The sequence below is a fragment of the Cucurbita pepo genome, chromosome LG08, assembly GCF_002806865.2.
Source record: "Cucurbita pepo subsp. pepo cultivar mu-cu-16 chromosome LG08, ASM280686v2, whole genome shotgun sequence".
Lineage (NCBI taxonomy): Eukaryota > Viridiplantae > Streptophyta > Magnoliopsida > Cucurbitales > Cucurbitaceae > Cucurbita > Cucurbita pepo.
Genome location: NC_036645.1, coordinates 8,115,958 through 8,131,496, shown reverse-complemented (window position 1 = coordinate 8,131,496; position 15,539 = coordinate 8,115,958). Strand labels below are relative to the sequence as shown.

The 15,539-nt window shown below is 34.9% G+C and overlaps 3 protein-coding genes across 4 annotated transcripts; 1 reads left to right on the top strand and 2 right to left on the bottom strand.

Moving 5' to 3' along the window:
• Positions 1-3,312: 3,312 nt before the first annotated feature.
• On the top strand, positions 3,313-5,184 carry LOC111801083 (flavanone 3-dioxygenase 2-like). The gene is made up of 3 exons (XM_023685054.1): positions 3,313-3,594; positions 4,076-4,657; positions 4,741-5,184. Exons 1-3 carry the CDS (start codon positions 3,313-3,315, stop codon positions 4,987-4,989), a joined length of 1,113 nt encoding a protein of 370 aa, XP_023540822.1. The 3' UTR covers positions 4,990-5,184.
• A 2,192-nt stretch (positions 5,185-7,376) lies between these two features.
• Positions 7,377-9,330, bottom strand: LOC111799844 (purine-uracil permease NCS1). Its single transcript, XM_023683324.1, has one exon. The coding sequence runs from the start codon at positions 9,222-9,224 to the stop codon at positions 7,527-7,529; it is 1,698 nt and encodes a 565-aa protein (XP_023539092.1). The 5' UTR covers positions 9,225-9,330; the 3' UTR covers positions 7,377-7,526.
• Positions 9,331-10,895: 1,565 nt separating this feature from the next.
• Positions 10,896-12,288, bottom strand: LOC111800522. Of its 2 annotated transcripts, XM_023684254.1 has the most exons (4): positions 12,018-12,285; positions 11,754-11,942; positions 11,428-11,643; positions 10,896-11,274 (listed from the first exon to the last, which is right to left on the bottom strand). In XM_023684254.1, exons 1-4 carry the CDS (start codon positions 12,018-12,020, stop codon positions 11,137-11,139), a joined length of 546 nt encoding a protein of 181 aa, XP_023540022.1. In that variant the 5' UTR covers positions 12,021-12,285; the 3' UTR covers positions 10,896-11,136. The 2 variants fall into 2 exon arrangements, with proteins under 2 accessions (XP_023540022.1, XP_023540023.1); XM_023684255.1 differs by having other exon boundaries at positions 11,754-12,288.
• Positions 12,289-15,539: the final 3,251 nt, after the last annotated feature.

Below are 15,539 nucleotides of genomic sequence, written 5' to 3'. Positions count from 1 at the left end.
ATTATCACAAAATTGTAAGGAAAAAAACTTCATTTTTAAAGAAAATAAATTATGTATATATAAATAAATAAATAAATAAATAAAACTTGTCATCAAATCTAACCTAATTAATAATTAATTGACACATTATAAGTAATATTAAGAAATAAAATTAGTGAATAATTCTTATTTTATTTATACCATTAATATATACTTAAATTATACTAATAATATATAATTCTTATTTTGCAAGCCTACGCTTATTACATAATTTTTACATGAATGTCAAAAATGCCCTCCAATAATCCTTAAATGACGATTTATGACCGGCCCAAAAGTTCGTAAAAAGGCCCAGTTAAGGGCCCAATAGAAAATTGGTCCATAGTATAGGCCCAATGTTTCTAAATTTAAAATATTAAGTAATAGTAAAAATTGACCTTAACATTGACCTTAACACGACACTAACCGTGAAAATTGATCTTAACACGACAATAACAGTAAAAATTATTTGTTGAGAGAAAAACCAACTCTAATGCTTAGGCTAGCACATAGAATTTAAGTCAAGTCTAAAGTTGAAGAATGATATTTATACGACTTATTTAGGGTTTTCGTCTATTAGTTTTTGAATTATGTCAAAAAAGGAACTAAACTAGGGGATGGAAATATCACCAATCACGAGCACACGCCCATAGTAAGACACCTATGAGAAATCAAGCATATATAAAGAAACGTCTCACTGCAATAAACTACTCAAATTTAACTAAAAAGCATCTGATTCCATCACAAAACTAATCACATTCTACTACAAGAATCATTAGATCTTCGCTTGGGCCAGCTTCGAGACTCTACCCTAGCTTTTCGTTGGTTCCTTCCAACCAACGGGTCAGCTCCAAAGCTCTACCCCAGCTTTTCGTTGGTTCCTCCCAACCAATGGGTCGGCTCCAAAATTTTACCTTAGCTTTTCATTAGTTCATAATCTCTCTCTCTCCAGTTTAGTACAATAAAGAAAAGATGACTAAATCGGTGGAACTAAGCTCATGATTAGAAACAAAATATTTTATTACACATAAAAAAAAGACTAAATTTTGATTGACCAAGTTCAATATGTAATAATATTAATTAAAAATGGAATTAGTTCGAAACTTTGTGCTCCACCATCCTCAAAACCGTGTTAAATCATTATCAACTTAACATTAATTAAATCTATTTTAATATATAATTATTTTAGTTACACAAATCATGATAACTTTTAACTTTATAGAATTATAATATAAAGTATTAAAGCAAAGAATAAATGCTAAAATAGTGCAAATTCAATGAACAAAGAAGCAAAAAAACAAACAAATAATAACTAAAATAGTAAATAGGAATAAAAAAAATCATAAAAAGAAAAGAAAACAAGCAATTTGAGGGTGATGGGACTTATATCTTGCATTATTGGCATCATCTTAGTGACATAAATAAATAAATAAATAAATAATTAAAGTGACATTTTTTATTTTATATAGATTAATTCATTTATATTTTATATCCTAAAGTTTGCATGCTACGTATTAAATCATACTTAATTATTTTTATTATATTCTAGTACGTAGGGTTTATGATTTTTTAGGTCAACTCTTTGACTTTTTAATTTTAGTTATTTCTTTTTAATGTAAAAACTAATATTACTTGCACGTTATAAAATATTAATAAGTTTATTAATGCAATCTCTCATTTTGTAGTTTTTTTTTTTAAGGAAATTTTCGGTTTTTTAAGTTATCTTATGATTTGGATGAGTATCGAACTATAAATTGATCGATAAAGTAAGATGTGTTAGGAACCACGACCCTCCATAGAGTCTCCTCCCAATAATCCTTAGCAATTATCTCCTTGAACAAAGTACACCATAGAGTCTAGACTATTTCTTTGGAGCCCTCGAACAGTCTCCCCTAAATCGAGGCTCCAACTCCCTCGAACAAAGTATGCCCTTTGTTAGAGTATACGTTTCAGAATCGACATTTGAGGATTTTATTGACATGACTCTAATACCATGTTAAGAACTACGAAACTCTATAATAATATGATATTGTGTAATTTGAGTAAAAGCTCTCGAGATTTTAATAGCAATCGATAACGAAACGTGAACGAAATTCAGTTAGAGAAATTTTAATCTTACCCATTAGTTTATATAATTTACATGAAGGGTGGAGAGTGTAATATTCATAGTATGAATAAGAGAAATTGGCACATGATTTGATTGATATCATAATTTAAAAACCCGTGATCTATTTGATGCAATTATAGATATCAAAAGGAAGAAGATAACAAGAACACATGATAGGAGAAAGAAAAAACTCAATCGAAAACAAAATGGAGATGTTGACGTTGGGACCTATCTTGGCGTTTAGATTCAATACATTGAAACGGACTACAAAAAGGGGCGTTTAGATTCAATACATTGAAACGGACTACAAAAAGGGGAGAAAAATAGGAGGTTCGAGATAGATTCAACTAAAATCTATCAATCATCGAACGAAGTAATCATGCATCCTTCAATAATTTCAAGTTACGAACCCTAATTGACCCATATTACAAATTATTCTCGAAGAAACAAGTTGGAGTCTGGTCCCATCAGGAGAGGACTCGACCCTTGTTGTCGCTGCAATGGTCCATCAGACTTGCTAACCCCAGTACTCAAAATTATCCGTTTTTCTTTGTAAATAAAGATATTAATTAACGGGTCCTTAGCATACTCTTTTACAAGTATAATTTTGAATCTTCTATTTGTAATATTGTATTGTACGAAAAAACTGATATCTATGACTTAACACGTCAATGTTATGAACCATGAATCTCTACAATGATTCATAAGCTTTCGTGACTTTATTTTTTGTTTCTACGAAATGTCTCATACCAATAGAGATGTATTCCTTACTTATAAATCAATGATCGTCCCCTTAATTATGAGACTCCCGAACGTTTATGTCGACCGGACTGGGACAATAGGAGAACAAGAGGGTGGGGCCTAGGCTAGGTTTGTGTTGGGGCCGGAAAAGGTCAGCCGCGTTATTCCATGAGGACAAAGTATTAGGCTCCATGAATGAAGCTATTTGTCAGCAGCCGTGGCGTCAGTTTCCTGTCCCTACCATCCCCTCTAGCTTCTGCGTCTCTGACTGGATTTTGTCAACGGTTTTAGAAACCACTTCTTCCCTTCCCAATACCATTTCCGGTTTTCCAAAACTTCCCTTTTCTATATATATATATATGAAGCTTTTGCCTCCAATTCTCCACTAAACACTCACCAAATCCCTTCTAAGCAAACCCTTTTTCCAGTTTTTGTTGCTTTTCAAGATGTCTCCGGCAATGGCGGCTGAGATGGAGAATACCATTGTATCAGAAACTCAAGTGTACCAAAAGGGTGTCAAGAATTTGGCTGACAAGGGATTGAATAAGCTCCCTCTCAAATATGTTCTCCCCAATTCCGACCGCCCTGCCGATTGCATATCCGACAACCCTAATGTGATCGGCGCCGTCGAGCTTCCTGTCATCGACTTCGTCCAACTCTGTGGCCCTAACCGCCGACACGTCCTCCGTTCCCTCTCTAAATCCTGTGAAGATTATGGCTTCTTTCAGGTAGGGTTCTGGGTTACGATAAATTTAATCTCTTGTTATTTTCGTACGTGAATTATTACAAAATGTTGGATTTGACCCACGATCAAAATATGTCGAAACAATGGAAAAACTTGAAAAGAGAGATCTTTTGGAACGAATAAACCTTGAGCATTTAGCTTTTCAATTCTCTTTCTTGGTCTAATTTTGAAAATAGCATACATCTCGTAAGTACTTATAGAGTTTTCTGAACTTTCTTCTCAAGTTAATAACCACCGACAATCTTCATAATTAAAGCATAAAACTTAATCCATAAACACAAAACGTGATCTACAATTTGACAACTACTATCGATTCTCTTATAGTTGTTTCATAAGTTTGTAACTTATTTTACTAGATCAAGTTTATTAGCTCATATGGAACTGAAAACCCGTTCGTAATTGATAAGTTATGATAAATTTAATCTTTTTATTTGCTCGTGGTGCGAATTTGATATCATGTGCAGTTGATAAACCATGGAATTTCAAGCGAAGTGATATCAAGCATGAGAGAAGTTTGCTCAAAATTCTTCGAGCTTCCATATGAGGAAAGAGCCAAATACATGTCATCCGACATGCATGCGACCGTACGTTATGGTACAAGCTTCAACCAAACCAAAGACACTGTTTTCTACTGGAGGGACTTCTTGAAGCTGACTTGCAACCCTAATCTACACCAACTTCTCTCCAATTGGCCGTCTTCTCCGGCCGCCTTCAAAGACTCGGCATCGACCTACGCCGAGCACACCCGACGCCTGTTTCTGATTCTAGTCGAAGCAATTCTCGAAAGCTTGGGAGCTATGGAGAAAGAAGAAGAGGAATTATTGAAGGAATTTGAAGAAGGAAGTCAACTAATGGTTGTTAATTGTTATCCACAATGTCCTGAGCCAGAGCTAACTCTAGGAATGCCACCACACTCTGATTATGGCTTCCTCACACTTCTCCTTCAAGATCAAGTTGAAGGGCTTCAAATTCATCACCAACAAAAATGGGTCAATGTTAAACCGATGCCTAATTGCTTTGTTGTCAACATTGGCGATCATCTCGAGGTAGGGTTCGTTTGTTTTTTGTTTAGTTTCGTATCTTTTGTTTCTGATCAAACCCTAAATCCTGAACCCTGAAAACGTTGCAGATCTTTAGTAATGGAAGGTACAAGAGCGTTCTACATAGAGTCGTGGTGAATGCAAACGAGCCGAGAATTTCAGTGGCTTCGTTACATAGCCTTCCTTTTCGGTCAACGACGAAGCCGTGGCCAAAGCTTGTGAATGAAGAGAATCCAAAGCGTTACAAAGACACTGATTTTGGCACCTTCCTTGGATACATTACATCTCGTGAGCCTAAGAGGAAGAACTTCTTAGAGTCTAGGAAAATTATTTATTGACATATTGGTACAATAATAGGAGAGATCCAAAGAGGGTGTTCATATTTTGTCAAGGGCTAAGATGGGAATAGGGAATTAAATATGTTTTTTTTTTGGGTCTCAAGGGTAAAGTTGGAAAAGAGAAAAAACCAAGCAAACCCTAGTTTATGATTCCACTTACTCATCTTAGATTATGTATATGGAAAATTGTTGTGTTTTGTTATTGGAATGTGAAAAATAATAATTTGAGATAATAAAATAATTAAGGTATCGATCAATTAAGTCGGCCGACAATAAAAAAAGGTTTTGTCGTCATTTTGTTGCTTTCACCTTGGAAGGAAAACCCGAGTCAAATCGCCTTTGTTGGTATAGCTTGATAGAATAAAGATCTAGCAATTTGCCTTATTTGATTTGAATCACTTGGACGGGAGACATTTTTTTCAGTTGGTTAACAAGTTATATTAACCGACCGAAACATAGTTTAATTAACTGAGGAATCATAATTTCAACCAAAAAAAATTAGACCTCGTTTGGTAACATACGATATAATCATGTTTAAAAAATAATATAAAAAGTCTATTGTATATCGATAAAGTTGGATATTAGAAGTCAAAAGTCAAAAGTCGTTAATTTTTTTACGAATGTTGGAAAATATAGGGTTCAAATAGGAAATGCCAAATTTCCAGGATCGGGTCAAGTCCGGCTGTTTTATTCCGATTCGGTGATGGCTTGACCCGTGTAGCCTCATGCTCTTGACTTCGACCCGATCTCCGTTGACCCTATACCTGGTCCATCCTTCAGTTGACTTTTACCTAGCCATCGCTAACGGTGTCGTTTTTACCTCCCACGTCAAACGTGGGCCCACGGGTTTTCTAATCAATTCTTCTAATTTATTTAATCAGGTTGACTTTTGATGTTTTATACACGCGTTCGGACACTGAATTGGAGGTCAATGTGGGCTGCTTCGATTATCCAGGCCATGGATGAAGCCCAGTTTCATTGGGTTTCTATATTGGCCCATTTCAATGTTGGAGTATTATGGGCCTAGGCCCACTTGCACAATTTCAATATTGGCCCATTTCAACGTTGGGTGATTATGGGCCTAGGCCCACTTGGACAGCCGTAATTAACCTTATAATTTTCATTGGGTTTCTATATTTGCCCATTTCAATGTTGGATGATTATGGGCCTAGGCCCACTTGGACAGCCGTAATTAACTTTATAATTTTAATGTATAATATAATAATGTAGATTTACACAAAAATATAGTCAAAATTTTATTCTAAAATTTCAAAATGGCTAGAAACTTTTGGTCGTTTGAACAAATTGGAGAGACCCCAATAGAAAAATCCGGCGAAAAAGGTGCTAATAAACCAAGCATTCCCGTAAAATCTTCACCTTCTCCAAGAACCCAGGAATCACCGGCGAAACTCCGACCACCAGCGCCGCCACAGCCGCCAAATTAAACCCACCGGAGTAGTTATAAGCCCCTGTTAAGAATACAAATCCTCAACTATCAGTTCCCTCTTCCGAATGAAATGGTAATCCGCCACCATGACGCCGCCAATCGGCCCCAACACCGCCGAATACCCAACAAGCCAAGTGTAAACAAAGCTCTCACTCGAGCTTAGAAGCCTCCACGGCTGAAAAACAATGCCAATCACGGCGGTGAGAAGTGCCCCTCTGTTGAAAGTGAAATAAGAAGGGCTGAGATTGACCAACGCATTCGCCGGTGACAGTGGCCAAAATGATCCCAAAAATCGCCAAAATCTTAGTGGCAAAACCCCCAATATGGCCAAGAAGATCAATTGGGTTTGAAATTACATGCCCAAAAATCACTCCGGTGGAGGAGGTGACAGCAACGCCGACGAAAGTGAACACCCCCATGAACACCGGAAGCCCCAATTGGCCAATGATTTGATCCTTCTGAGTCTTGGCATAGCGAGTAAAATCTGTGATATTCAAAGCCAAAGTGGCCCAAGAACTTATATTAACAGTAAGGGAAGGAAAGAACAGAGCCCAGAAGCGAGGTATACGAGAACTAATTTGAAGATGATCGGAGAGGAGCGTAGCAGAGAGAAGGTGGAGAAGCGGCAGACGGCGGAGAGTTCGTGTCAGTTGATATTTTTTTAAGGTTGTCTCATTCTATTATTGTCTCAACCTGTTGTGATGTGTACTAAGTCTCTATATTGGTGTTGTTTTTTACTCACTTGTGTTAAAAAGATAAGTGTTTTGAATATTTACACGTAATTCCAAACCCACACCGCTTGAAAACACCCTTGTCGCTAACTCGAGATTTACGTAATATGACTCCTCCAAGTTTATCTCGATGATTGGGTTCATATCATTTACCTTCCCTGATCATCTCTAAATCATCGGTGTCATGTGACCTAGTTCTTCTAAGTATAGATGTTACTATCGATTCTAATCATGCATATATACAAATAGGTGACATGTGACCTCATGAATAACCTAACGTTACGTGGATGTCTCGAGATTCAGTCCGCTAACTCTTAACAATCTCGATATAGTAACATAAATATACAAAAAAAAAATATTCAAAGCTGTGGCCCAAGACAGCTAGAAACTTTTCGCCGCTTCAACAAAACAGAGAGACCCCAGTAGCAAAATCCGGCTATAAAGGTGCTAATAAACCAAGCATTCCCGTAAATCACTGTAAACACTTGAGGAACTTTAGACACAATCTTCACCTTCTCCAAGAACCCAGGAATCACCGGCAGAACTCCGACCACCAGCGCCGTCACAGCCGTCAAATTAAACCCACCGGAGTAGTAATAAGCCCCTGTCGGACTCAAAGAATACAAATCCTCAACAATCAGTTCCCTCCTCCGAATGAAATAGTAATCCGCCACCATGACGCCGCCAATCGGCCCCAACAGCGCCGAATACCCAACAAGCCAAGTGTAAACGAAGCTCTCACTCGAGCTCAGAAGCCTCCACGGCTGAAAAACAATGCCAATCACGGCGGTGAGAAGCGCCCCTCTTGTGAAAGTGAAATAAGAAGGGCTTAGATTAACCAACGCATTCGCCGGCGCCACTACATTGGCGGCGACATTGGTGGTGACAGTGGCCAAAATGATCCCAAAAATGGCCAAAACCTTAGTGGCAAAACCCCCAATATGGCCAAGAAGATCAATTGGGTTCGAAATTATATGTCCGAAAATCACTCCGGTGGAGGAAGTGACAGCAACGCCGACGAAAGTAAACGCCCCCATGAACACCGGAAGCCCCAATTGGCCAATGATTTGATCCTTTTGAGACTTAGCATAGCGAGTAAAATCAGGGATATTCAAAGCCAAAGTGGCCCAGAAACTTATATTAGCAGTAAGAGAAGGAAAAAACAGAGCCCAAAATTCAGAGGAAGATAATTTGGAGTTTAAAGAAAGCATATGCCCAAATCCACCGGCTCGAACACAGGACCAAATCAACAGACCCATTGTGAGAAAAACAAGAATCGGAGCTGAAATTGTTTCCAGTTTTCGAATTCCATCCATTCCTTTCCAAACACTTGCTAATTGAACGACCCAGAAGGCTAAAAAGCAAGTAAAAGCCAGAGGTGAAGTTCCCAGCCATGGAAGAACCTGTGAAAATGAAGAATTTTTAATACTTTCCGGCAGTAGAAGGAATATAGCTTCGCCGGCGATCCACGTTTCGATTCCGTACCAACCGCAGCCGATTAGAGCTCGGAGAAGCGTGGGTATGTGAGCGCCGTGGATTCCGAACGACGATCGGGCAAAAATAGGGAAGGAGATGCCGTATTTGGTACCGGGATGACCGGTGAGAATCAGGGCTATTAGAGTTACAGCGTTGGCGGCGACTACGGTGGCTATCCCCTGCCACCACGCCATTCCCAGATCGACTAAGCTTCCGGCGAGGTAATACGCTGGAACGCCGACGACGAGGCCGATCCAGAGCAGGGCCATCTCCGGCCAGGCAAGCGTCCTCTGTTCCGGCGTTGTAGGTCGGAGATCGTCGCTGCCAGAATTTTCAACGTGAGTGTTGTCTGTCGGGTTGTCGGCGGCGGAGGCCATAGCAGTGAAATTAGTGTTGGACTTGAAGCGGTGTCTGAGAAGTAATTTGGGGGTTATCGGAGAGAAGTGCAGCAGAGAGACGGTGGGGTGGCGGCGGACAGTGGAGAGAGCAGGGGGTAAGCGGAAATTGTGGTGGTGGAGATGGAGGCTAACGCCGGCATCTCTGGACATTCCGACGGGAAATTGAAATCGAGAACGGATCATTTCTAAGAAGATGAGAACTCAGAATTGAGTGGTGGAGAATTCCAAGATCAAAAAAGCTATAAACTTTAAAATAATAATTTGTGTGCTTCCTAATGAATCATGCATCTATTTTTTTATAATTTAAATCTTCAAAATACTTCCCCCGTTCTAGATCCTAATTTATCTCGAACACATGTTAATCAACCTCTTAATTAATCGATGTACGACTCCTCTCCTCGAATAAAGTACACCATAGAACCTCCCCTGTAAGACCCATTGAGCCTTTGAACAGCCTCCCCTTAATCGAGACTCGACTCTTACATTGACGCCACAACTTTTGACTACACTTTCGAGACTCACAACTTTTTTTATCGATACTTCAGAATTTTATTAACATGGCTAAGTTAAGAGCTTGACTCTATTACCATGTTATGAATTCAGACTCTCCACAATAGTATGATAAGAGTTATATGTATTCCACATTTATAATTACATTAATTAAGCTTTTAAATTACTAAAATGAAATAGCCGTTATTATAAAATATTTGCACAAACGCCGTGACACGTTAAAGATTGGAATCTGAATCTGATCTGAAGAAAATATATTAAATAGTGTAAAAGTCAATGAGAATCTTTTATTTTTCAATTTAAATAAAAGAAAGCCAACCAATCGCTGACTGACAGCTCAGCTACCAAAAGCACATCTCGACGGCCCAAAACAATTTCAACGGGTCCAATGCAGGCCCGTTAGGAATTAACGTTTTTTTTTTCTTTTTAAAAAATATTATCAAAATTTTTAATTTTTAGCTTACACAAATATATCAATTCATAAGATATCCTTTAAATTATAATTAACTAATATTTAATTTTATAATAAATTATGGAAATTAATGGTTGAAATTGATTTTTATCATCAGAATTTTTTTAAATTAAATTTCAAAAAAGAAATTATTAAAATTGTAAGGATGAAGCAGACTTAATTACTAATTAAAATTAAATATTTTTTAAATTAAAAAATTGCAAAATTTTAGAAAATGTGTAGTCTAAGAACCTAGGCACCTCACATTATTTCACATCAGTTTTAATTTTTTTCATTAATAAATATATATTTATTTAAATAATCTTTTTTAAAATTGTGATTTTATTTATGGCTTTCTCTCCACATTTCTAAAACAAAAAGTAGCTTTTTGAAAGACTTTTCAAAAGTGTTTTATTAAAAAAGTTAATTTAAAAATAATAAAATGATATAATTTTAGTAAAAATGAATACTTTTTTAATTATTATTTTCCATCCTTTTTATTTTATTTTCTTGCTATAAATCTGAATAAAAAAGCATTAAATAACAAGGTTGCTTAAAAAAGAATAAAAAATTTACTATTTTTCCTAAACCAATCTAATCACACAATTAGAAAATAATCAAAAATTAAAATATCAATTAATTATAGTAATTAAAGCTTTAAATAATCACAAAATAAATTACCATTTGGGCAGTAATTTCACATAAAAATGCAAATTAAAATCCAAATATGAACATGGTTGTTTAACTATATAAAAAATAATAATAAATAAAATACAATTAAAAAAATATTTATTTATATAAACGGCCCATGTGGTCAGTGGGCCCCGCTNCTAGATCGGATATATGTTTCTTTTGCATTTTTTTTTTCAATTTGATTTCTCAATAAACAAATATACACCTTGCAATTATCAACATAACAATTCCTCCATTATTGGTTCTTCACATCCTCAAGATAGAATTTGTTGTATATGGGACCCTATAAAAATTTTAAAAAAAAAATGATATTTTTTTAAAAATTTATTTTTAGGGACATATCAATATGGAGGAGTGCCCTATACTTTTATGGACAATGACCCCAAATTATGGCATGTAAAATGATTAAAGGCTTCAAAGAATTGGTTTGGAAGGCAATAATTAGGACCCAAAAGGTGCCCTATGAGGAATGCCTTTTCTTCTCCTTGATGAAATTCCTTCTCTTCTTTCCATTACCATTGCCTCTTTCTTCGTCTCCAAGCTAAAGCTGGCATCCCCATTTCTGTTCATTCCTACAAGCTACAAAACGCCATGTTTTTCCCCAAATTAACATTGTAAACCACTTTTCGATCTTCGATTTTCATTCTAATCTATCGTGTTTGTGTTATGATCTAATCCGATCCAACCCGAAATCGAAAAGGAAAAGGAAAGGGAAAGGGAATGGTGGCTAACCTTACAGCCGAGTGAACAGAATCGAAATGGATCCAATAAGCTTCTCCCACAAATTTCACAAATATGTGCTCCTCCTTTACCAGCTTTGGGTTGAGGCCTCTCGTTTAAGAACATGACTCTGGCGCTATTAATAACATAAGTTTGAACGCCACTTATATCCAAAGCTTCTTCGATGTCTGCCACTCTTACCACATCATGATACGAAGATCTCCTTATCTAAAACAAATTTTCCAATTCCAAAACCAACCCATTTCATCTAAGTCAATGCTTAACAAAACCCATGTCTTGAAATTTCAAAAACGAATTCAGAATTTGATTCAACCAACCTGAATTACTTGATGATCCTTGTGGTGAGATGAGCGGCAATAGAAGCAAAATGCATCGCAGTGGCAATCAAGACAGTACATATTCCGCTCACTCCTAGCGGATTCGCCGTGCGTGTGGCAGATTGAGAAGAACGCCGTGTTCAACAATGGCTCCAACCACGGCGGCGCCGACATTGATTTCTGTTTCATCTTTGGAAAGAACAAACCCAAGAATCAATTTAACGAAGGAAAACAGAGAATAATGTGAGTTTTTTTTTGGCTTACCATATTTATTCTCAAATGGGTACCCAAAAAAATGTGATCTTTTGCCTTATTATCATAACTCAGAGAGAAAACCGATGCCAATTTCTGAGAATTGAAACGAAAATGAAAAGGCCAAGGCTGAAGAGACGAGGTTAATGTGTTGTGGAAAGCAGGAGCCTATGGACGGTGGAGATGGATTTGGTGGCTGAAGATTCATTACAGCCGTCGGATGGAATTTGACAGAGATGACAAAGTTTGGCGCTTACGCTGCTTTTGGATCTTCCTTGCGTCTCTACGTTGGCACGAGGTCGGCCTTTCCTCTACGCTTGATCTTATTCTCCTTCCCTCCTCTCTATTGCCACCAACGGCTCTCATTCCTCCACGTTTCATCTTACCTGCCACGTGTCGTCTTCTCATGCTTTGTTTTATGTCCACATGGAATCATAGACTTTAAAATTCGGTTTGCTTCTCCCACGAGGTTTCGCTTAACCATCGCTTTGGTGATGTCAACTTTTAGCAATAAAATAAATAGGTTTGGTTATTCCTAGCATAGTTTCGGTACATAATAATTATTTTTTTTTATATCAAAATTAAAAAAAAAATTAATATGTTCCCGTTCATATATAATATATGCGTGAGAGTTAGAATTAATTCTCATTTATCTACTTTTGCGGAAGAAAGACGAAGCTATAAACATCTTTTTTTCGTACTTTGTGTATGGAGTACTCTACGATGTAGGGTCTTTGAAAAATTGAACGAGTATTCAAAGTGTACTCAATACCCACGAGCCTTTGAATTTAAGAGAGATTCTCGAGAATGTTCGTTACCTGGTTTCTTTTTTATCTTTAAAAAAACGAGGAGAAAAAATAATTGAATTATTTATAATAAATGATTTAATATGATCATCATTCTAAGTGCTACAAATAAATTAAATTTTATTTATAAGTTTTTTTAATTTAATATAATTAAAATAAGAAGAAATTTAAAAATTATGTTTTTTTTTTTTTTTAATTTTCCCTTTTAACACTAAATTATTTTATTTATTTTTATTTTTTTATATGATGTGGATAAAATCATAATTAAATTAACCCCACCTAACCCTTTTTTCCATAACTTTATTTTCCCTTTTGTGTTTGTCTTTTGTTTTGCTCATTTCATAAAAGTACAATCAATTTCCAATATCACATTTGTTTTTTTTTTTAAATAAATATATATACCAAAAAATAAAATAAAAAAAAATATATTTTTTTTCCTCAATGAATATTCAAAGCATCCTAATCTATGATTAGAAGCTGTTCATCAAATTATATCTTCTTAAAGCAAGACCCACCAAATTAAAAAATTAAAAAATTAAAAAACTCTTACTTCAAGAAATGCTCTAAATTAATATTTAAAATTAAATAATCAACCAATCACGCAATCAATTGACAAAATCAACATATTATTAAGCATATAACACAATTAATCTACAATAATTTTCTTATTGTTCATTTCATTAATGACATAATGTTCATTTCATTAATTGACAAAATCAACATATTATTAAGCATATAACACAATTAATCTACAATAATTTTCTTATTGTTCATTTCATTAATGACATAATGTTCAAATTAAAGCTATAAAATACTTAAAACCTAACTAATCAAATTATTTTAACCCAATTAAAAAATGTTCTAACCACTCGAGACTTAATTATTGTGTAGTTGTTAAGACTATGCATAAAATATGGTAAGTTTTTGAAATTTAGGTCAAATTAAGCTTAAACTATTAATTAAAACACGAATACCTTTGATAAAGTAAAAGGTCTAACCTCTCAATACTACATTAGTTGAACTCACGTGGTGGTTGAAATGGTATCGAAATAGACGATCAACTTCAGTAATGATGTTATACTACTGGGTTTTTGGTAATTTTGAGTATCGAAAACTCGAACAATTGAATTAGGTTTGGAAAGATTATTTCACCTAACGGAACCGAACTTGACATAAACGACCCCATTGAATTAAAGTGGGGCAAGGGAATTAAGAGCCTAATCTTTTGGTACTTAGCCTAGAAGGAAGAAAGTGTGTTGGCTTCCCTTGCATGTATGGCGCCGACGGGAAAGGATATGGCAAGGCCCTGCCATAAAGAAAGCCGTCCTTTTCCATTTCTTTTATTATTTTTTTTCTTTTTTTATTTCTAAAAATGAATAAATTGTTATTTAATTATTATTTTTGTGGGAATTATAAATAGAATAAAATAAAATAAAATAAAAATGAGTTTAATTGCATGCTTTTCGTGAAAGGCAAATGTTTGTTCCTAAAAATAAGAAAGAAAAAGGGAATTTTTATTAGTGGATGATGAATCATATCAAATGGAATTAGATTCGAATCTTTTATGTAAAGCTTGGATCTCCCCTATTTAATATATATATATTTTGTAATAGTCTAAATACACTGTTAGCAGATATTGTTCACTTTGACCCGTTATCTAGTGTCGTCAGCCTCACGAATTTAAAATGTGAGATTTCACAATCTATCTTCTTGGGGGTCTAACATTAGGCATCAACAATCATACCATTTGAAAAAATTGTATAGACTGTTAGGGAATGATCATGGGTTTATAAACAAATAATACTCTCTCTATTGGTTTGAGGCCTTTTGGGTAGTCCAAATCAAAGTGATGAGAGTTTATGCTCAAAATGGACAATATCATACCATTATGGAGAGTCGTGTTCATCTAGCTTAAACAACTAAAAAATCTAAATAGTAGAAGAAAAAGCTAATATTGGATATTTTGAGAGTCGAGGATAAATGGATAATATACATTTATTTATTTATCTATTTATGGTACAACGTGTCAGTGAAGAATGTTTTTTTTTTAAATTAAAAAAAAAATAATATATATATATATATATATATATATATATATGAAATTAAAATAATAATAATAAGAATAAGAAACCTAAGAGGGGGAATGAGTGGGACACCGAAAGCTCAGGCGAAGAAAGTTGAAAGCTGTGGCTCCGTAAAGGGCTCTACAGTTGGAGCCATTATGAGCCCATATGCCTTACAGTTGGATTTTTTTAAATATCTCTCCTCTATTATTTATTATTATTATTTATTATTATTATTATTATTAAATTATTTGCCTCCCAATAATTACCTAAATTTTATATATAAATATATCCACTTACTTACCTCATAATCATTTTTCAAATAAATTATTACCATTTTATTTTATTTTATTTTATCTTTTTTTTGTCTCCTCATGTGGAGTACAATTCAGTAAGTATATTATATTATTTGCTTTATTAACAATGAATTATTTTCTAGTCCTTCATATTTGAATAAATTCTAATTTTAAATTTTATTAGTAAATTTAAGTTTGGGTTAATTTTTTTTAATTTAATTTTATATTTACCCATTTTAAATCTTTTATAATTAACTTATATATTATATATAAAGTTTCTCTAAAGGGTTAATTTTACTTTATTAGATTCGAAAATTTAAAAAAATGTATCGCATTTAATAATAGGGTGGTGAATCAACGTGAAAGGAC